The 23,329-nt window shown below is 44.6% G+C and overlaps 1 protein-coding gene and 1 non-coding gene across 3 annotated transcripts in view; both read right to left on the bottom strand.

Annotated features, from left to right (window-relative positions):
* Positions 1 to 23,329, bottom strand: part of VIRMA (vir like m6A methyltransferase associated) — a 61,126-nt gene that overhangs the window by 28,825 nt on the left and 8,972 nt on the right. The window contains exons 2-10 of one of the 2 annotated variants that reach the window (XM_056109673.1): positions 22,902 to 23,017; positions 20,256 to 20,342; positions 15,955 to 16,003; positions 15,277 to 15,445; positions 13,244 to 13,366; positions 9,981 to 10,247; positions 5,169 to 6,309; positions 1,875 to 2,366; positions 171 to 325 (exon numbers count right to left, since the gene is read on the bottom strand). In XM_056109673.1, coding sequence (XP_055965648.1) covers positions 171 to 325; positions 1,875 to 2,366; positions 5,169 to 6,309; positions 9,981 to 10,247; positions 13,244 to 13,366; positions 15,277 to 15,445; positions 15,955 to 16,003; positions 20,256 to 20,342; positions 22,902 to 23,017 — 2,599 coding nt within the window. Of the gene's footprint in view, positions 1 to 170; positions 326 to 1,874; positions 2,367 to 5,168; positions 6,310 to 9,974; positions 10,248 to 13,243; positions 13,367 to 15,276; positions 15,446 to 15,954; positions 16,004 to 20,255; positions 20,343 to 22,901; positions 23,018 to 23,329 lie in introns of both variants that reach the window. The other variant, XM_056109664.1, reaches the window with a different exon arrangement.
* Positions 22,032 to 22,139, bottom strand: LOC130022977 (U6 spliceosomal RNA). The gene has a single exon (XR_008792352.1). It is a non-coding gene; the product is annotated as a U6 spliceosomal RNA (small nuclear RNA).

Here is a 23,329-nt window from a genome sequence, read left to right as displayed (position 1 = left end):
TATACACTAGAAAAATATCTTCAGAAAAACACACTTTCAGGAGGCTAAAAACAGAATATTACTAAGTACAACATCATCGAAACATACTAAAGCAAAATCAGAGATATTCAAGGCCTTTTTTCTTCCACATACATAAATGTGACGGCTTAAAATAACCCCAAGCCCCCTACCTTGCAACTTGGCATTATTTTCATCTGCTTTACAAAGCTTCAAGAGAGAAGCCGCGTGCTGCTCCAGCATTTGCACGTCGCTGGAAGACTGAACCACCACCAGAATAAGGATGCATGCGTAATTATATGCTACTGACTTCTTAGACTTGGAATCACTGAAACAGAAGAAAGTTTCACACTTCTTGGTCTGAATACAGTACTTTAGAAACAATTTGAACATTTTTCCACTTTTCTCATTTTAATGATAAAGAAAATTTACAGTTCAGATTTCCACCTCCAACTCACTCAAAAACATCTAAAAGTTTTTTTGTTTTTTGGGGGGGGGGTTGTGTTTATTTGGGTCACACCCAGCAATGCTCAGGGGTACTCCTGTTTCTACACTCAGGAGTAACTCCTGGTGGTGCTTGGGGGACCATATGAGATGTCAGGGATTGAACCCAGGTCAGCCGCTTGCAAGGCAAAAGCCCTACCTGCTGTACTATCACTCCAGCCCCATAAAAGGGTTTTTTTTAAAGCACAAGAATTATAATGGAAAGTGAAGTTCTATTAAGAACTTAGTCCTATTAAGGGTCAGAACAATGAATAAGTTATTCATTGAAGATTAGAAATTATGTTTCTTGGGTCTCCTTTAAAATATGTCTACTCTGCATCAATAACAATAAATATGATGGATCAACTATCATCATCAATCTTCACAAGAGTTACAAAAATATAGCTGGACAAAGAAATCAATGCTGTCTGTAGGCTTACGAACATACCCAATTTAATGCCTCACTCAATGAGTCCTATTGGGACCTTGTGAGCCCAGCGAACTAGATGCAAGAAGAGTAGCACTGTCCTCCCTTTGTTCATCGATTTGCTCGAGTGGGTATCAGTAAAGTCTCACAACAAATTGTGAGACTTGTTACTGTGTTTGGCATATCGAATACGTCACGGGTAGCTTGCCAGGCTTTGCCTTGCGGGCGAGATACTCTCAGTAGCTTGCCGGGCTCTCAGAGGGGCGGAGGAATTGAACCCAGGTCTGCCGCGTGCAAGGCAAATGCCCCATCCACTGTGCTATCTCCCAGCCCGCAAGAGTATTACTTCTTAAATACTCAACGCCTCCTGCCCTACTGGGCGTGCTCTTCAAAACACCTCCCCTCCCCACCCTTACCAGTCAAAAGTACTTCTGAAACCAGAGGAGCAGTTAAAAGTTTAGAAGGCAGGGCTGGAGCGGTAGCACAGCAGGTAGGGCATTTGCCTTGCACCTGGTCAACCTGGGTTCAATTCCCAGTATCCCATATGGTCCCCTGAGCACCGCCAGGAGTAATTCCAAATGCAGAGCCAGAAGTAATCCCTGAGCATCGCCGGGTGTGACTCAAAAATCCAAAAAATAAAGCTTAGGAGTCAAGGTTTTAAGTTAGCAAAGTAGTTACTATTACTCTTAGGTATAAACTCCTATGCTTTCAGATTCCCCCACACAAAACTAGAGAGTACCACAGCTGTGATCACCAGTTGACAGGAAAAGTGGTAAAAAAAAAATTCTAACAGATCCAATTATATAGTCAAGCTCACATTTTACAGATTTCCTACATTCTAGTCCAACCATGCATACGTTCAATAATGAGTTTTTACTCTCAAAATCCTGTGTTCTTTTGAATAAACTAGTCCATCAGTGCAGTTCACTGAAAATAACAGAAAATTTAAGGAGTAGCAGAAAATTACCCTAAGGCTTCTTTGGAATAGTACTCCATTAAAGTAATAAGGCTCTGGAGATTTTTCTCAAGACTGAAAACATGGCCGACTGCCGATCTCCCCACGGGATTGAAAGTAATCAAATACAGATTGTGAAGGGTTCCCAAGAGATCCGAGTGGTCTGTCTCCTCCCTGGCTGTACAGCGCTGGAAGTGACTGAACAGTTCTGTGATGCACTGCAGCGTCTGCGTGGAGTCCTGGAGCCACAAGGCAAAGGCGTCGTCGATGACGCCATCGGACTGAAGGCCTTCCTCTTCATCTTGATCATAAAGGTGACAGAGGGCGCGAATCAACAAATTTGTGGCTTCGTATTCTGACATGAAAAAAAGAAGACCCTTCTGTGACTGCGCAAGGAACTTTAAAACGTCTTTCGTGGCCTGCAGCACACCCGGGTGGGCACTTGTGACTGGGATCGAGAGAAGCAAGGTGACCAACTCCAAGAAGTGATGGCTGTGAAGATACCTGGCGAAAAAGCACGAAGCGGCACACACTACGTCAGGGCAAGAACATTCACGCACTCCATTTCAGTATTTAAGAGGCAGAATTCTAACGAAGGATCCAAATCCTCAGCTACGTATGACTTCAACAAACACAGGGCGACAAACAAATCCGCTCTACTGAACCTTCTGAGGGTGAGTGCTATGATTTTCTGCTATCATCCAATAAATTTTCGATCGATAACCACTGATAAAAATTTTCTTTCCAGAATCAACCTTGACTTTAAATTCAAACAAAAATCAACCAAATTTTATAGAAAAAGAAAGAACAAAATAGCATTTTTTCAAAATTCAAAAATAAGAAAAAAAAATCTCAAAACAGCTCTTAAAAACAAAAAAGACAGATTCAGTGTAAACTTAATTTTGAGCTAAGAAAAAATAGTTTCCTGCCATAAATAATAAAGATGACTCCAAAGAGCTCACTGGGGGCCGGAAAGAGGGCGAAGGGTACGCGCACGCCACGCGGGGGCTGCAACAGGATACTCGCTCCAGGCGCCACCGAGCACTGAGCCAGGCCCCCAACAAAGACTCGTGTCCTTCATCTTTTTAGTCACAGCAAGTGAGAATACACAAGTCTCTGCAGACTTCCTGAAACATTACTAATTGTTTGTACTTGTTTGTTCTGTTTCTGGGTCACACCCCGTGGTGCTCAGGGCTTCCTCCTGGCTCTGCACTCAGGGATCACTCCAGGCAAGGCTCAGGGGACCAGATGGGGTGCTGAAGATCAAACTGGCACAGTCACATACAAGTGCCCTACCAGCTATACTGCAGTCCCATTAATTTCTGTTTGGGGGCCACACTACGCTGTACTACGTGCTTGCTCCTGGGTATGAAACCGCATAGCAGAAAACTGTCGGGGCTGGAGCGATAGCACAGCAGGTAGGGCATCTGCCTTGCTCACGACCAACCCATGTTCGATTCCCGGCACCCCATATGATCCCCGAGCACCACCAGGGGTAATTCGTGAGTGCAGAGCCAGGAGTAACCCCTGAGCATCGCCAGGTGTGACCCAAAAAAGCAAAAGCAAAAGAAAAAGAAAACTGTCTCTTTAAGAGCTAGAGCGGTAGTATAGCAGGGAAGGTGCTGGGGGATTCGGGACCATTTATGGTGTCATGTACTGAGATTAACGATGTGCAAAGAAAAGAGCCTTATCCTCTTTACTCTCTCTAGCCCCAGCACTGACTACTATGCTTTAAGCATCTTAGGGAGAATCGACAAAAGGCAAACGGGGGGGGGGGGGGGGGGGGGTCTGAAGCTGTTAATTAATCTCTGAGAGAGGCTGTTTCTTTACTAGCATCTGGGCACTGGGATTCCAGCAGTGGGCTGTCCCCTCAACTGGAAGACTGCTCAGTATCCCGTGGAGAGAAATACGGCTCAACTGTAAGATGCTCACTGTAGATTTTTCAGCAAATACGGCTCATGCTCTTTACCTGCATTCCTCCAGGAGCTCAGAATCTCAGTCCGAATCCAGTACTGGGTGCTTATGGGCTCCACCCCAACAATCTGGGGTCCTGACATTCTAATGAACTTCCCCAGCAGCCAATTTCACACGCTATAACGGTCCGTAGCTGGGGGTTAATTAAGCACATCCTGTCACTCAAAGGAGACTCTGAAAACTCAGAACTGGTTTCTCCAAACTTTGCCCCATGTCACTTTTCTCACTGCTATTTGCTCCCAAGCGTTGGCTATCTGACTTGCAGTTATGACTACAACACTAAGGGTACTATGGGTTCTCCTAGGAAATCTTACGGTCACGTCATCTAACACAGGATATTTAACCTTGCTCTCCTTTCAAATAAGTTCTTTTGCAGAACAACTCCTTTTGTCTCAGGAATCAGAAGGTTTGACTTCCTTTCCCACACGGTCCCCTAAGAGTGAATGAGTGCAGCACTAGAACCCCCAGCTCCGTCAGGATGACCCACGTAAACCAGCACTGTGGGCCCCGAGCAGCCCTGTCTCCTTGGGTCCGCGCATGAATCAGTGTCATGCTGGGCCAGGAACTTCTTATGCATCACTTGGGAATCCCTCCCCCAAATAACCTTTCACTCTTCTGCCAATAAAACCACAGTTCCAAGTAGTTACCACCTGAGCTAAAATCTCAAAAACATGCTGAGTGCCACCTCACTACCTCTTATAACTACTAGCCTCCTGTTACCAAGCCCGAGTTAAGTGCTCTTTCGTAAACTCAACATAAGATTTTCCACTACCTTTAAATGCCACGTCAGGTCAAGTACTTAACAGAAGGACCTACATCTCCACACCAGCTGATCTACTCACTAACTTCCAATTTTATCCCACTGCACATACAAACTTAGAATACTACTTTGACCGTATCACATATGCAACTCCAAAAAATTCAAGAGCTTCCTAGATCCTAAAAACAAAATCCAGGGGCTAGGAGGTAGGTCGTATGCAATTCCTGGCATGGCTTCGCCAGAAGAGCCACGTGATGTAGGCCAGGGGTTCCAGGGCATTACCTGTGAGGAAGTGTCACCAGAGGGGCGAGATGCTTCTCCTCCCCGCCCCCCGCCCCACACCCCACCCCCTGACACCTTCTACCCCCTGGCAGCACAGCTGGTGGAGAGAGCCCTCCAATTTTTCTGCCTAAATACAGTTCACCACCATCTCTCTCAGTTCCCCAGTCTCCCCAATATCTCCTTAGAAACATTAAGTCTCCTCACGTACTCATTCTGACAGGTAAAAAACAAAATCGGCCGGATGAAATCGCCACCGTGCAACCTATTCCCCGAGACTAAACATGCCTTACCGAAAGAGAACAGGATACGGGTCGTCCCGCTCTGGAGGTCCCGTAATACGTGCCATGGTGGGGAATGACTTGACAGGAGGCTGGACCATTGTGTGAGGGGCGGTTTCCATCAAATGGAAGACCTCCTCTAGGAGGTTGATAAGCTTTTCTATTTCCCCTTCACTTATGTTGGAGGATTCCATCAGATCCATGTCCATGGACGTCTCGACCTCGTTTTCATACTCCGGGTTGGTTCTCTCCAGTCCGGCGTCCGTGTCGTGCTCCGGGTCAGTGTGGTTCGGAACAGAAGACGTCTTCTCTGCCAAGTGGTCGCCCAGTCTTTTAATCTCGGACAAGATTTCATAGAAATGGCACTTCTGCAGGATGGCTGAGCCAGCAGTGACAACCCTCACAGTCTGATCTAGAAGGATGAGCTCCAGGAGCTTCTGGTAGCCACTTTTTTCACCCGGCCTACCTCTTAAAAACGCTTCCATTCCTTCCGTCATACTGATGACGCTGTCCAAAGCTTTAAAAGCATTTAATTTAAGGGAAGAGGAGACATGATCAGCAAACAGGAGCTCGAATAACCCATTGATCACTCCTGCTTGAAGCAGTTCCACGACACCCTGCGCCCCACATTCCGCTAGCGAGGACACTAGTTTGGTCCCAGCTTTGAGCTGCCGGACATTTAAGGCAATGGGCTGGCGAAGGGCTACTTGTAAATTCAACGCTTGCATGGTCCAGTCTACCAACTGGCAGAGGGAGTCTTGCTTTGTATTCTTCAGCTGCAAATAACTTAGTCCCTTTATTATCAAACTTGGGATTTCTTCTAAAGCAGTCACCCATTTTGCACCTCTATCTTCTTGATACAAATCCAACAGTTCCGTTAACTTCACTGAGGCTTCTACTGCCCCAGAATTTTCTTTATCTGGACCTTGATCCTTCATTCTACTCAGTTCAATTTCGAAAGTAGTCTTATATGGACAGCTGAAGTATAGGAGTGGTACGAGTTCCCTGTCATACGGGTCATACGTCATCGGAGGGACTGAAGCCAAGTCTTCAGCGGTGTATTCGACGTCAAAGTTCGGATACTTAAAGGTTTCGCGTTCCAAGTCTGCAATTCCATCTTCATCACTGGAAATCTGTTCATAACCATCATCCCCTGGAAATCGGTATGAACAGATACATATTACTCCACTGTTTAAAACAAGAATAATGTAAAAGTACATTTAATATGGCAAATAATGAAAATCAAGGATTTTCTCAACAAAACTGAATTGTGACATCTTACCAATGACTGCCAATACTTAATAATTCTGGAGAACTACAGCTAAACTTCACAAGACAATTATTGTATCAATCACTACTTACGTCTGACAGTTGAACGGGGGTGGGGGTGCAGGAAGAGACCCCACACACGCCTGGCCAGGCACTCAGGGGTCACTGCTAGAGGGGCTGAGGGGACTGTATGTAGTGTAGGGACTGGACTAGGTCAGCCATGTGAGAGCAAGCATCATGTCCCCCGTAGTATCTCTCATGTAAACAGAACTAGAATGCCTCAAGAGAACAAAATCACTTTTCAGGAGAGGCATCCCATCTGGAGCTATTCCGAGGGATGCTTGGGGGGCTGTGGCTTTGAGTCAACTCCCTAGGCACCCCACCCCCACGCCCATCCCATTCCCACCCATCCTTTTTTTAGAATGAAAAAACCTGAACTATTTATCAAAAAGGTTCAGAGAAATTATCTATTTTTGCATTTTTTTTTATGGTACCGGGAACTGAACTCTGGTCTCACGCATACAAGACGTGAACCTTACTATTGAGCCACATATCTTCAGCTGCAGGAGAAAACGAAACGAAGGGCCAGAGAGAGTAGCAGAGGTCAGGGCTCCTGCCTTGCATATGGCTGATCCCAGTTCAATCCCTGGCACCACATATGCTCCCTGGAGCACTGCGAGGAGTAAAGTAAAGGCGCTCCCGTTGATCATCGATTTGCTCGAGCAGGCCCAGTAACGTCTCCATTGGAGACTTTGTTGTTACTGTGTTTGGCATATCGAATACGTCACGGGGAGCTTGCCAGGCTCTGCCGTGCGGGCGAGATACTCTCGGTAGCTTGCCGGGCTCTCCGAGAGAGGCAGAGGAATCGAACTCGGGTCGGCCATGTTGGCTGAGTGCAAGGCAAACGCCCTACCGCTATGCTATCGTATCCCCTGAATATAGAGCCAGGAGTAAGTACCGAGCACTGCCGGGTGTGGCCCCAATACATCTCACTCCCTCCAAGAAAGGCATCAAGCTAGTCTTCTCGACAGGATATATATACATGTGGCTGTCCTCGTGGTGCTGGGGCCGCGGGCCACTGGATGGTACTAGCCTGGTAGTTGGGGCACAATAGGTTGTGTGACCTCCTGACTCTTGAGAAGGTAGTGGAGGGGTAAAGGCGGATGTCTAGCAAGCTCAGCCCATCTCTGGTACCACAGTCTGATAGCAGTGCCCGGTGTGGCCCCAGAGGCTCTCGAGGTGGCCTGGGTGGTCCCAGTACGGCAATACTTTCAGGCCCAATCGTATAATCATTCGGCCTGGAAGCGGCATCAGAAAGGCCCCCAACGCCCCCTGAGAACTGCTGGAAACCCTCCTCACTGGGCCCCAAAACCTATGGTAGAAATAATTAATTGCTCTCTCCAGGGCCCAAGAACATATTCTAAGATTAAAAAAAAAAAAAACTGATGGCCAAAAATTAAAGTGTCAAATTAGTACCACAAATACAAAGCTATCTCCAATATTTAACTAGTCTTTCTAGATTCTTTTCAAAATTTAATTTAATGGTCCAATATTCTGCTACAATTATCTATTATTTCTTTTCTTCCTTCTTTTTGTTTGCTGGGGGAGGTAGCGTCACACCCGGCATTGCTCAAGGCTTGGTCTTGACTCTGCAACCAGGGATACTTCTGGAGAGGAGAGGCCTGTGTGACCACATGGTGCCAAGGACCAAACACAGGTTGGCGATGTGCCAGGCAAGCACACCACCCACTGCACTACCCTCAGGTCCTTGGGTGTGCATTTCTATGGAAAACTTGTTCACTAAAATGCTCAGTTTTTCGTAAAACAAAGCTGTCTTGATTTATGCAGCTTTTCCCTTTCCTTTAAATAATACACACAGGTTAGAAAACTTGTTTTGCTCGTGACACTAATATTACCTGGCTGGAGAGAAACGGGCAATAATAACTAAGGGAAAACAATGTTTCAGAGCATTATATCGACATCATCCCTTTTCTGATATTCTTTCATTCAAAACCGTTCAGTCTTACCAGTATCATACTTCAGTTTAAGGGACTACAGAGGCCTGATGTTGAAACAGTTATAAGTCATCTATAAAAAAATCACACAGGGGCTGGAGCTATAGCACAGTGGGTAGGGTGTTTGCCTTGCACACAGCCGACCCTGGTTCGATTCCCAGCATCCCATATGGTCCCCCGAGCACCGCCAGGAGTAATTCCTAAATGCATGAGCCAAGAGTAACCCCTGTGCATCACCAGGTGTGATCCAAAAATCAAAAAAAGGGAAAAAAAAGAAAAAAAATCATACAGCCCCCAGGACCAGGAGGACCAGCCCTCAGAGACAGGAGTAAACCAAGCCACCTCAAGTCATGGAAACACGGCTCTCGGGCTGAAATCCCCAGGACACCGTTGGGCAGGGCACGGCACCCACAACCAACTACTCCCGCTCCACCAGTTGCCCCAGCCCACAACTCATCTCCAAAGACACCCAAATCCCAGGTATCCCAGTGTTTAGACTGTGACCTCTGGAAACTACTTGAACTCAGGTGCAGGTAGCCTCCTCCCACGCACTCAACTTCTGGTTTCCCAGCAGCCACACCCTCCGCCTCCCAGAGCCACCATGTGGCCCCATCAGTCAGTTCTATGGATCCTCAAGTTCTGGACCCCCAAATCCACAATGCCGACACTCCTGTAGGAGCACACCTAATTGGATGGGAAAGTCACAGAGAAGCCAACTCTGCCCCACAAACACAAGGACACAGAAGGCTCAGCTAGCAACCACCAGCTGAGTAAATCCTCACATGAGGACTCAGCCAACCTAATGCTGAGAACAAGTCCCTGTGACTCTGAAATGACCCTCACATTCATGCTGAGTGACCCTCCTTCTCAATATTTTAGGAAAAACATAATATCACTTCGTAGAAATGCTTCAATCTTACATACCATTCCTTGGCACATTAAAGAGTTATAGTTTAACTCTCACTTTTTTTTTTTTAAAGAAAAAAATAAAGCTAGACTACTTCAAACTGTTACATATTACTGTAAGAATTCCTCCCCCACCTTGAATTTCTGCAATAATGTGGTATTTACCAAAGTATCCGGGAAACAGGCTTTAGGAATTCCACCCCAATTACACCACCACCACACCTTACAATGAAAAAAACCTCACCAAATCCCTATTATCATGTATTCACTGCATGACCTGCTTCCCTGGACAAAGCCAACGGTGTCAAGAGGCAACTGATAAAAATTATAAGCCGCCAGTGGCCCTTCCAGGACACTGGATACGGAAATGAAAATTCATCTAAAGCAGTTCAGGATGACTGGCTAAAAAGATGTAAACCTGTGGAGTGAGTACAACCATTAGCTGATATAAAATAATTCCACTTCTGGTGGAAATTCCACTCCTGGTCAGATCTTGAGGCCCAGATACATTCTGAACCTTGAGCATGTTTTTCCTCTAAATTCCTTACACTGCTTACGCTTCATCAAGTTAGCCCCCAGTGATTAAATCGAAAACTGAAAATCAAAACCAAATCTCCAAATAACCAACCTTCACCTTCTTCATCCTCTTCGCCTTCTTCCTCTTCATCATCTTCCTCCTCCTCAGGGATACTGTCTACTGTATGTCGGTCATCCTCGTCCTCATCCTCCTCTTCCTCTACATCCACATCATCTTCATCATCTTCCCCTTCCTCCTGCTGCTCCTCTTCTACCTCCCCTTCATCGGAATACTGACCTTCCTGAGGAACAGAATTCCGATCGGGAGAGATGGGCTCAAAGTAATCTTCTCTATGAGGAGCATCCTCTTCCTTGTCACCAGACACTGAGAGAGAAGGAGACGTGAGGCACAGGTTATTTTAGGGCTTAGACAATGGAAAGGAGCAGGAATCGACATTACTAAATTCCATTTATTGGTTTGTTTTTGGCTTTTTAGGTCTCATCCTGCGATGCTCAGGGCTTATTCTGGCTCTGCACTCAGGAATCACTCCTGGTGGTGCTCAGGGGACCATTTGGGATGACGGGCATCGAAGCTGGCCCAGCCACATGCAAAGCAAACCGGCTGTACATCACTCCTGGCCCCCTAAATGATAGTTTAAAGACTCTTGTCATTGTAATGAAAATATAAATATCATTTTCACACTGTCACTGTCCTCTCGTTGTTCATCGATTTTCTCAAGCGGGCCCAGTAACGTCTCCATTGTGAGACTTTGTTGTTACTGTGTTTGGCATATCGAATATATAATGGGTAGCTTGCCAGGCTTGGCCGTGCGGGCAAGATGCTCTCTGTAGCTTGCCGGGCTCTCCGAGAGGGGCAGAGGAATCGGACTTGAATCCGGGTCGGCCACGTGCAAGGCAAACACCCTAGCTGCTGTGCTATCGCTCCAGCCCCAATTTTATACTTTTTAAAATATCATTTTAAAGTATCATTTAAAAAGTATAAAATTGGGGCTGGAGCGATAGCACTGCGGCTAGGGAGTTTGCCTTGCATGCGGCCAACCTGGGTTCAATTCCCAGCATCCCATATGATCCCCTGAGCACTGCCAGGAGTAATTCCTGAATGCATGAGCCAGGAGTAAGCCCTGTGCATCACCAGGTGTGACCCAAAAAGCAAAAAAATAAATAAATAAAAAGTATAAAATTGACTAAAATCTCTAGGCTTTCACAGAGTCGGGGATGATCTACTTCTCCCCATATCTCTTTACTTCCAGAAGTCCTGGAAGTCATGCAAACACCGCAAATCTGGGATCCAGTTAAAAATTTAACTTAGCTGCATCACCCTGTTAAAAATCTTGGACCTTCTGGAACATTCGCAGCTGCATGACAGCTCAAACTCTACAACACTGATAAGCCAGACTGGATAGGATGTAACATAGAAGGAAACCAATCTCCATTGGCAAAATATCAACTCAGAAGGCTGAACCCGTAACATCTTAATAATCTCTTTTACAAGGGCGTAATCGTTCCATGGTGAGATACACAATATTCACTTACGTTCTTCTAAGGAAATACTTTTTGATCCTTGTTTTAGCAAATTATAACGAGCAATAGAAAATTATTGAGGGCCTGCTATGGGGGCAGGCTTAAAGGCTGGTTGGGAAAACTGGAGATAAGGGTGGTGGGAAGGTGCCATGGTGGTGGGACTGGCGTCGGTACACTGAATGTCTGCAACGAATCATCACAAACAACTTTGTAAACCACAGTCTTTATATAAAGTGTAAGGGGAAAATAAAACTGAAGAAAAATCTTAAAATAAAGCAAAGGCCCTAAACAAAGGAAGAGTGTATGATCACGTACTTTGAAGAAAATACTGATATATAAGTTTATACAATGAGAATAAAGTATACTAGCTCCCTTACGGTGTTTCACTAAGAAAAATTTGAAAGAAAAAGTGTACTAGCTCTTGTCCTAATATGGACGAATCCTTCTCAGCAACCATATAAGCATCTCCTTTATTACCTTTTATCGTAATATCCTCTGGAGCCTCCCAAGCACTCCTGGAGGTGCAGGGCACTCCCCGGAACACACGGCTCTAGGCTCTGTGGGCCCCAATCCTTGGTGCTCGGGCTGAGTGAGGCAGCGCTGTATGGGCCTGTCCATGCTGGTAGCCCGCAGGGCCACAGCTGGCAGAGGCTGCAGGAACCATGAGGCCCCGGGGTTAAACTCAGAGCACTCCACTCGGGGATGCTTCCAGCCCTAAGTCAGCTCCCCAGCCAGTAATACTGCTTCTCTTTAGTTCTTTATCTTGTTTTAGGGGCTAAATCTGCTGATGCCCTAGTTTCTGTGCTCAAGGACCACTCCAGGCAGTGCTCAGGGGGACTGACTATGTGTGGAACCGGGGACTAACCCCCAGTTAGCTGCATGCAGTACAAGCAACTTCCCCACTGCCCTATCTCTCTGGTCCCCTGCTTTATTAAAAGCAATTTTTTTGTTGTTTTTTGGGCCACCCTTGGGGCTGCTCAGGGTTACCCCTGGCTCTGCACTCAGGAATCACTCCTGGTGGGGCTCAGGGGCCGCAAGGATCAAACCGAAGTCTGTGGGGTGCAAGGCAAGCGCCCTGCGTGCTGTGTATGACTGCAGCTCCAGAGCCCTGCTCTTCTTCTCTCCTCTCCATCCCTCCCTTCCCTCTGATCCTTTGTTCTTTCTCCTTCCTTCTTTACTGCCCTCCCTCGGTCCCTCCCTTTTCTTTGGACGCACTGCTGGCAGTGCTTTGGGCGTACTCGTACTTCTCTGCTCAGGGATCATTCCCGGCAGTGCTCAGGGTCCATATGTGGTGCACGGGATTGGCCCAAGAATGGCTCCACGCAAGGCAAGCGTCTTAACCCCTGTACTGCCTCGCCTCCTCTTTATTGCTTATTAGAAACATTTATTAAAGCAATAGGCAATAGAAAATAACTATTACTACATACACTGGTCTGTAACATTAGAAAGGTTGCAGGTACAAATCATTACAAACCAATATTTTTTAAAACTACATTAAATTCATCATTAAATTCTTAATTCAACCCTCACCATAAAATGGAACCGTTCTGTCAAATTTACACATCCTTTCCCTTCTGGTAACCATTAGCTGGTCTTCTAGTCTAAATGCTTATGTACTTTGTTCACTTGTCTTGTCTCTGTGGACAAAGCTTCATTTTCTAAGCAACGCACATTTCAAATTGCACACACAAGCAAGGACGGGGTGACAGAGCGGCAGCCATCAACATCTGACCATCTGCCTCTTTTTTCCCTTCATCGAAAAGCACTAATTAAAAACAGCTTTCATCAAAAAGCACTAACATGGGACAGGTATTAAAAACAGCAAGATTTTACTCGGACCTGGCAAGGGCACTGGATCATCCTCATCATCATCAGGCGGAGGGGGGCCCGGAGGAGTTCGTGGTCCCCTGGGCTGAGGCCTTGGAGGGCTCCCATTAAACTGATCTTCCTTTTCTCCATCAGCTAGAGTTTTATGAGAGACAGAAAAAGAATTTTCAAATATGAAAGCATGTGAGATGACTGTATGAGAAAAGTTCTGTTTGTCTTTTGAGAATATTATCTTTAGAATTTTGTTTTCCTTCCTGATGTCAAACAAATTTTGCTAATTAACTTATAGTAGGACAATTAGACTTCCAGGTTTCTTATGTATCAAAGAATACATACATCCCTGAGCATTATCCAAGAGAAAAATTTCCTTGTTTGCCATACAATCACCTGAAGCTATCAAAGTGTCCTTTAATGTTTAAATGTTTAAATTATGATACATTTATATTATGCAAAACTAGCAATAATAAATACCTATTACTACATACAACATAGGGGATACACCTCAAAGAAATTATTCTGAAAGTAACCAGTCTCAAAGACACCAACTGCATAATCCCATTTATGTAATATTCATGGAATAATGTAATTACACAGATAATAGGTTATTGGTCACCAAAGATCAGGGATGAGTGGGAATTTATTAACTGCAATTTCGGGGGGGGTTGAGCCCTACTTGGCTCAGTGATGACTCCTGGTGCCCCTGGGGCCCCATACACGGTACCTGGAGAATGAACTCAGGTCAGCAATATGCAAAGTGAGTGCCTTACCTGCTGTACTATCTCTCTGGCCCCAAAAGTCAACTTTAATTTGCCACAAACTTTGAGTAGTCAATGCCATACATTAAAAATTACAGGGGCTGGAGTGGTAGCACAGCGGGTAGGGCGTTTGCCTTGCATGCAGCTGACCCAGGTTCGATTCCCAGCAACCCATATGGTCCACTAAGCACCGCCAGGAGTAATTACTAAGTGCACACCAGAGTCACCCCTGTCTACTGCTGGATGTGACCCAAAAAGAAAAAAAAAAGAAACATTAAAAAAAAATTACAGATATGTCTGAGAAAAACACTACAATAAGTGTGAACACATAGTGTGTGAGCATCAGACATAAAGTGCTGATATAACACCATTACCGCAGCAATCTTATGTCTGGGCGTCATAAAGAGCTTCCTGCAAGGCAGACATTCTTCCCTTGTGACGTCAGTTACAAACTGAAATGTATTCCTCCTGTGCACCCAGAAGAGGATGCGCTGATACCACAGCTCTTCTGTCAACCTAACCTCGCTCCCACAGCTCACAGTGAGTAATACTGGAAGCAGAAAAGATCCCGCGAAACAAGAACAATGCCTTGTAGCGCAGTTACGGAAGTTTTCTGGAGGCCTCTGTCTTCTCTCTCACTTCCCTGCTGCTGTTCCTGCAATGACAGGACACCTAACCTGCTTTGTCCTGGGGTGCTGGCACTGGGAATCCCAAAGAGCAAAGCAACAGAGTCGCACAAGGGCAGAGGTGCACCTGGGATCACATTCATGGCCTCACCAGTCTCAAACCTGAAAAGCGGGTGCTCTGCCCCTAAGCTCTCTTGGGAGCCTCCTCCCCCCGAGAGATTTTCTTCTCTTAGTCAAGAATTGTCAAAACCGGGGAAAACAGCATTAAGATTTACGCATCTAAACAAATTTGAAACGCGCTACTGAAAAAAATTCTAGCAACAAAAGTGTTCCATGAACACATAAATTTACTTCAAGTAAATCTAAATAAATACAAATTTATCTTCCAGTCTTTTTTAGAAATGTGATAATTAAAGAATAAGTAAAAGAATACATTATAATTTACACACTTAAGTGGGAAGAGATCCTGATGTCAAAAAAGCACTCTATGGAAGCAGAGGAAGAAAATAAAATGCAAATAGTTTAACATTAAAAAACTTGAATCAAGGAATTTGGAGACTGACAGATATCAATCAACTTCAAAAAGCTGAGAACTTACTAGAGTAGCCTTTTCCTTTATAACGGATATTGACTGCAGCTGCCAAGGTAAATTTTACATTCTCACCATGTTTTGGATTCCTTTTCAAACTTGTCTGCGGCTGCGGAGGTGGAGGAGGCGGAGGAGGTGGGGGCGGAGAGTCTCTGTCATGACTGATCACTCGATCCACCGATCCATATATTGCCAGCGTCAGACAGTTATACCAGCCTCTTAGGACCAAACCATCGGTATTCACCTAATTTGTTGGGGGAAAAATATTTGTCATGTTCGCATTTTAATATGCCACCTGTAAATCACTCGATGGGCCAATTAATGTCTTTTAGAAGCATGCTGAAAATGCAAGACCAGTATTGGTGGAAATTCACCCAGAGGGAGTTTTTACACGGCTCTCCAGAGTTACCATGCCTAATTAAAACCCATTTTAATTAAGGCATAGTGGTGCCTAATAAAATTGACCTATCATCTTCTGAACTTGCTCACCTACCTGAAGAAAGGGAAAAGCACAAAGGTTGGTCTCTTCCTGGCTCACATGTAAAATTCGAAGCAGTGTTTCACAGATACAGAATGACCTTACAATACCTTTGTTGAATTTTATAACTGCTTCTAGATACAGAGAAATCGGACAACAAGTGACGATATTCTGCAGCAGTAGACAAGCTGACATTTGACATCACTGGCTTATTTGGGTCAAAAACTCTTGAAGTGAAAACACCAAAAGATTTAAAAAAGGATGCGCACAATTACCTTTGAGTTGGGTCGAAAGATGATGGAAGTGTTCTCATCATATTCCAAGCTGCCAAGAGTAGAAAAAGGTAGACTGGAATAATATGGTCACAGATCATGTATTCATGTATTTTTGTAAAATATTCCATTTCTGTCTTGGTTTAGTAAACTACAAAACTGAGGATTAAGTTACTACCCACCCAGAATTTTCTCAAGAAGCAGCATGAACTGCAGTTCGTAGGGGCTGGAGCCAGACTCCTGTCAAGACACTGGCTAGTCCAAGGCGGAACGGCGTCTGCCACCCAGCACACATCAAGTTCCCTGAGCCCTGCAGGAATGACCGACCCTGCACAAAGCACCGGGAGGAAGCCCTAGTTCCGCTACATGCAGCCCCAAAACAAAACAAAGGGAAAAAAAGAACAGGAACAACAACAGAAACATGAAGTTTCTAGAGATTCTGATTTGACTGGCCCAGGATAAGTATAGATATAAGTACTGTTTTTAAAAAGCATCCCAGGTAATTTTATTACCTAAGGTATAGAACCATTATACAGTCTTCAAAAAATATATTCTGAACCAAAATAAAATCACTTATTTTTTGCCCCTTTTTAATTGAAAAACCGATTATCAACAGTTTCATTTTTTCATTTCATCATCCTGTTATTCGTCGATTGCCTCGAGCAGGCCCCAGTAACGTCTCTTTCATCCTAGCCCTGAGATTATATTCAAGGCTGTTTAGGAGAGTGAGACCCATCAATGTTACTGGTATTTGGCATATTTGGTACGCCACGGGGAGTTTGCCAGACTCTGCCCTGTGGGCAGGCTACATTCGATAGCCTGCAAGTTTGTCCGCGCCTGGGTGTTCCTTCCCGGAGTCCCTTGGAGGGGAGCGGGTTGAGCTTTCCTCCCCGCCCCGACCAGGGCTACGGCAGCCGAAGACCTCCAGGACCAGCCACCACCATGCTGAGACCACTCTCCGCACACATGAAGGTACTGGCAGAGGGACAAAGCCACGCGGGTTCCGGGGCCGAGACCTCCAAGCCTACTCGAATTGGAGTCGAGCATCTTCCACCCAGATCCTCCAAATTCCAGTAGGCGGGGGTCACACCCACCACCTGGCCCCCTGGCGCCGTGTAATCCCATCAGCGGCCAAGACTCAGAGACTATAAAATCCAGATCCTGGAACCGCGCGGCCGCAAATGCGGCCGCGCAACATCTTAACAGAACTTTTTTTTATGACATCTTATTGTCTTATTTCTACTTTGGACAAACTTGCAGGCTATCAACAGTTTAATATAAAAAAAAGTCAAGAATTAACAACATAAGCAAAGTCTAAAGAGTTACGAATTCATGCTGGGATTGAAATTTTTCAATTTTAAGCTGATATATATAGTTTTTTGCTTTAGGACCAGGGGTCTAAAGCAGTTCTCAAGGGCCACTCCTGGCTACGTGCTCAGGTATCACAACCTGGAGATGCTCAGGGACCACGTCACAAAATGATCTAAGAAATGGAATGTGGGCCTCCAGCATACAAATCCTGCTTTCTGCTGTCGGGCTCTCTCCCCAACCCTCTTGCCCTTAAATTGTCTGTCTTCTGTTTGGGGGTCACACCCAGGGTGTTCAGGGCTTACTTCTGGCTCTATATTCAGGGTCACTTCTGGAAGGGCTCAGGGGACCATATGGGGTACAGGAGATCAAACCTAAGTCAGCAGTGTGTAAGGCCAACACCACATCCATTTTACTATTGTTCTGACCCCAAATTTTTGTGCTTTTAAGAAAACTTAGCTGAGCTGGAGCGATAGCACAGCAGGGAGGGTATTTGCCTTGCCCGTGGGCAACCTGGGTTTGGCCCCAGCATCCCATATGGTCCCCCAAGCAGCACAAGGAGTAATTCCTGTGTGCAGGGCCAGGAGTAAACCCTGAGCATCGCCAGGTGTGACCCAAAAAGCCAAAAAAGAAAAACAAAAAACTTATCTAACAAAATCTGACTGGAATTTGAAATTGTGAAGTAGTGTGGTTATGTCGCTGATGGGATTACACGGCGCCAGTGTAATCCCATCAGCGGCCAAGACTCAGAGACTATAAAAACCAGCTCCCGGAAGAGAACAGTGCAGTCTCCTGCCCCCGCGCCTGGCTGTGCTCGGCGGGCCCCTTGGAGGGGAGCGGGTTGAGCTTTCCTCCCCGCCCCGACCAGGGCTCCGGCAGCCGAAGACCTCCAGGACCAGCCACCACCATGCTGAGACCACTCTCCGCACACATGAAGGTACTGGCAGAGGGACAAAGCCACGCGGGTTCCGGGGCCGAGATCTCCACGCCTACTCGGATCGGGACCGAGCATCCTCCACCCAGATCCTCCAAATTCCAGTAGGCGGGGGTCACACCCACCACCTGGCCCCCTGGCGCCGTGTAATCCCATCAGCGGCCAAGACTCAGAGACTATAAAAACCAGCTCCCGGAACCGCACGGCCACATTTGCGGCCGTGCGACATCTTATTACGACATCTCATTATCTCATTCCTACTTTGGACAAACTGGCAGGCTACCGAATGTAGCCTGCCCACACGGCAGAGTCTGGCAAACACCCTGTGTCATACCCAATATGCCAAATACCAGTAACAATAATGGGTCTCATTCTCCTAAAGAGCCTTGAATATAATCTCAGGGCTAGGATGAAGGAGACATTACTGGGGCCTGCTCGAGGCAATAGACGAATAACAGGATGATTTGTGATTTTGTGATTTGTGGTTATGTCTGATAATATTAGTTCTCAGTGTGTTTATATATATTTTTGAGTGAAAGCAAATAATTTAAGATACATGAGACACACAGAGAGAGAAAATAAAGGAAATTACACACACTAAATTGGCATATGGCTCAACTCCAGAATGCAGTATCTATACAGTTTTTGAGAAAACAAAAAAGTTATTTTTACCAAATAAGGTAATCATATATTATAGGTATAAAAATATATACACCATTAAAAGCAAACAAAAGAGGACAAAGAGATAGCACAGGGAGTAAAGGGCTTGCCTTGCATGCTAACAAGACTGGTTGGATCCTCAGAATCACATAATCGTGCCCCAAGCACTGCCAGGAGTACCTCAGGGGTTGGGGGGGGGGGGGGAGGAGTGGGAAACACACCACTAACCAAAAACCAACTAATAGTTCATGTTTCACAGATTTTAAAGTTTACTTTGTAGGGAATGGAGAGAGAGAACAGTGAGCAATGTGTTTGCCATGCATGCAGCTAACCCGGTTCGATCTCTGGCATCCCATGTGATCCCCAGAACACCACCAGGAGTAATTCCTGAGTACAGAGCCAGGGGTAACTCCTGATCACCATCAGGTGTGGTTCAAAAACCAAAGGGGGGAAAAAAAAGTTTTCTTTGTAAACAGAAATTCAGTATCTTCTTTCCTCCCAAAATTATTTTATTAAAAGCCAAAATTAAATGAGTTGATGTATTTTTTATAATAGAACTGTATCTCCAAAAGCACAAATAAACGTAAACTCCAAGTTTTAAATGGCAAAAACTTAAAATTTGGGTTTAGCTGTTGACTGAAACAAACCTTGGCATTTAGCCAAAAGCACACCCTAGGAAACACATATGGTCCCACAAGTCGCCCAGGAGTGATTCCTGAGCACAGCAGGGTGTGGCCCAAAAAACCCCCCACCCCACAACCCCCCCAAAAAACTTTTGTAGGATCCTAAAATCCCAAGGCGTAATCAAGATTATAAAATTATAACTTTACAAACTATATAAGAAATATGACAGGATTCATGTTTACTGACTCATAGTTCAAAAGGATCCTGTATCTCATTCATGGCCAGACTACAACCCTCATCTACAGAAGAGCCTCGCTTAGCAATGCACAGTATATAGTGAAGTTTTTTATTACATCACTGAGATACAACACAGTTACAAAGCTTTCATGTATAGTGGAGCTTTTTTCCCCAATTCATAGAAGTGGGGGAAACATAACCTGTTTTAAATGATTCTTTTGGCGTACTGGAGCTTTCCTGCAGGCTTTAGACTCTGCGTTGTTGGCTTCTGGGTCCCAGGCAGCCGCAATTCTGCTCCCAGCTCCCTGCTGGCAGCCCCCCGTTTGATGCTCGGGGCCAGGCTGGGCCAGCTGTCCAGGCCCACAGTCTCCAGGTCTGCATCAGCAACTCACAGGAGCACTGATCTTTTTAAAATATTGACAATACTACTAAGATTCAGCTCTAAATTCTTGAGTTTGCCACCACGTATCTTTTATCCAAAGAAACAGGTTCTGCTGACCAACCTATGAATGTATAGAGCAATTCCCTTGTAGATACGTACCTTCCCAACCTATCGAAAACTGGGGCACTTGGTTTGCTGACATTGTTAAAGAATAAGTCCAACTGAAATGTGTGCGGAGATGTCTCCCTGTGTATGAGATAAAGTTGAAATTTCAGTTTTTGCAACAAAATAATCAGTTCCAAATTAAAACAAACGACATGTATAAAATGAATGTGTAGTATCCATTAGATTTAAATAATAGTTGATTGAATTTTAATATTTCCTGTAATTGTATTCACACCGAACTCTCAAGTAGTCGACTATCCACTTTAAGAAATTATTGAAAACCAAATTTTAATCAACAAATTTTACCATCTATCATTAGTACAATGGTTCTACTGTGTTCTAAATTTCTGTTGTGTTTCAAAGTTTCAAGGCTAGTTTGGTTTTTTGGGGTTTTTTTTTTTTTTTTTTGTCCACACACTTCAAACTCTCCAGGGCCCACTCCTGGCTCTGTACAGATATTACTCCTGGCAGGGCTTGAGGACCAAATGGTTTGCTGCGGATCAAGCCCAGATGAGTTGCCTGCAAGGCAAGCACCCCTGCCTGCTGTACTATCACTCCAGCCCCTGTCTGAAGGTGTTTTAAAAGCAAGCGCTAATAGCTGTGACAAGTTTATTTCATTAGCAAAAAGAACCAAATTAATTTCAATGACACTTATTTCAAACTACTGCACGTAAGGAAAGGATTAAAATAATTTTAGCAACAGAGTCCTAAACTGTGGAGAGACTAAAGTAAAAAATGTATATAGCGACAATTCACGTAAATATTTTGACTGCAGTCTCAACCTGTATCTTGATTTTGGGGGAACCTGACCCACCTAAGCCACTTCTTATTTTCTGACCTGCAAGAGTGAGAGAGAGTACTGTTCATGATTTCAGGCTGCTAACCTTGCTATAACAATGGAAAGTAAAGGATATTTGATCTTTCTTAACTAAAAGCAGTACTACTAAATATCTGAATACATAAATATTACCTCCTTTTTCTCATTCTACACAATCTCCCTTATAGGAAAAGTAGGATAAAATTATAGGAAAACAAGAATTTTTAATTTCCTTAAGCACAGATAAAAGATAAAAAGTCGATGATTTCTCATTATTAATATTTTTACTGCATTGATTTTCTGTGCAATAACCCCAAAACCTTTGAAGATTTTAATGAATTTCTATAAATATACAATTACTTTTAACAATTATAAAGAAATGAAGCCTTAGCTTTGAATCTGTAGATAACTCACTATTAAATATCTGGTAACTTTTTCATATAATAGAAATTATGCTAGGTAGCACACACATAACAAATTATGAACTGTTCGATTCCTCCGCCCCTCTCGGAGAGCCCGGCAAGCTACCGAGAGTATTCGATATGCCAGACACAGTAACAACCAAGTCTCCAATGGAGACGTTACTGGGCCCGCTCGAGCAAATCGACGATCAACGGGAGGGCCTTTACCTTACCTTTACTATTAAGATTAACACCAATGCTATAAACTAAAAATTCATTAAGGTTTATTATATATTAATATTTCCAAACCTAAAGTTAGCTTCTATTTCCAATTCATGTCATGCAAACAAATAACTACTCTTGTCACGACAAAGATCAAACCCCTATTAAATGCCAGTTGTTACAGTTATCAACAAGTTCCAAGCTCAGAGACTATTATCTACATCCTATTTATTTCTCACAGAGCTTAAGAAAGAGAAAGCACCAGATAATTATTTGCTATTTTTTTTTAATTTTTATTAGTGAAACACCATGAGGTACAGTTGTAGACTTAAAAATATGGAACGCTTCACGAATTTGCATGCCATCCTTGCACAGGGCCTTGCATTAATCTCCTCTGTATCGTTCCAAGTTTAGTACATGTGCTGCCGAAGCGAGCACTATTTGCTAATTTTTAGATGCCAGAGATTAAACCCAGGTCTTCTGCATGCAAGACAGTGTTCTACACTAAGATAACCATAAATGTATGAAAAGACACATAATCAGGCTACAACTCCAAACAAGTCATCAAACTTACTATAAAATAGTATTAATAAGAAATGTAATAGGGGCGATAGAAAGAGTCAAGAAGGTAAGGAGCTTGTCCTTCAATCCCAGCATCACATAGAGTTCCTTGAGCACTACCTGGGATCACTCCTGAGCATGAAAGAGCAATAATCCATGCACTGCTGGATGCCAAGTGTGGCCCCACCTCCCCCCGCTCCCAACCCCCCCCAACCATATATTTTTGCTAGAGCACTAGTACAGCGGGTAGGGTGCTTGCCTTGCAGCTGACACAAGGTCCAATCCCCACCATCATATATGGTCCCCCCAAATCCTACCAAAAGTGATCCCTGGGAATAGAGCCAGGAATAAGCCCTGAGAACAGCCCGAAAATAAACAGTTTCACTTGCAAATCATCACCTCAAATTTATGTTTAAAAGTATTTCTCCAGGGGCCAGAGAACTAGCACAGTGGTCAGAGTATCTGCCTCGCACAGGGCCGATAGGTTCAATAGGGCCAATATGGCCTGCTCCCAAATGCCGGGAACAATTTCTGAGTGCAGAGCCAGGAGTAACCCCCAACTATCACCGGCTCACAAACAAGAACAGAAACTCTACAATAATACAGAATCAAGTATTTTTCAGAAGCAAGCCGACTCACCCATAGGCTCTGTTGTCGGGCAGGTTGCTGTGCGCCTTCACTCCTGGAGGTATCACGCGGACTTCATTGATATAAACCACACATGGAAAACGAACCACATCGATGTGCGAACTTTGCTTTAAAAAGAGAAGAGAACACACCATAAATACAACACAATTTATTAAAATCATACACATTTCTTTTAGAATCATCCAAAGTGTTCACGTACAATTTACAATGTTATCTCAATCATTCTTTTGAAATAGTTGATGGTGGGCTGAAGAGGCACAGGGGTCTGAGCACACGCTCCCCAGGTGGGAGGCCCAGGCACACTTGGTGGTACTGCTGGGAGCCGCCAACACTCCCACCACCCAATTCAAAAGGCTAATGATAGAACGCACCCAGTCAGACTTCTTCTTTATGTAACAGCATTTCTTAATGCAGATTTC

This window comes from Sorex fumeus, unplaced genomic scaffold (genome assembly GCF_029834395.1).
Source record: "Sorex fumeus unplaced genomic scaffold, SorFum_2.1 ptg000002l, whole genome shotgun sequence".
Classification (NCBI taxonomy): Eukaryota; Metazoa; Chordata; class Mammalia; order Eulipotyphla; family Soricidae; genus Sorex; species Sorex fumeus.
Note: the sequence above shows the minus strand (reverse complement) of the source record. Positions and strands in the feature narration are given on the sequence as shown.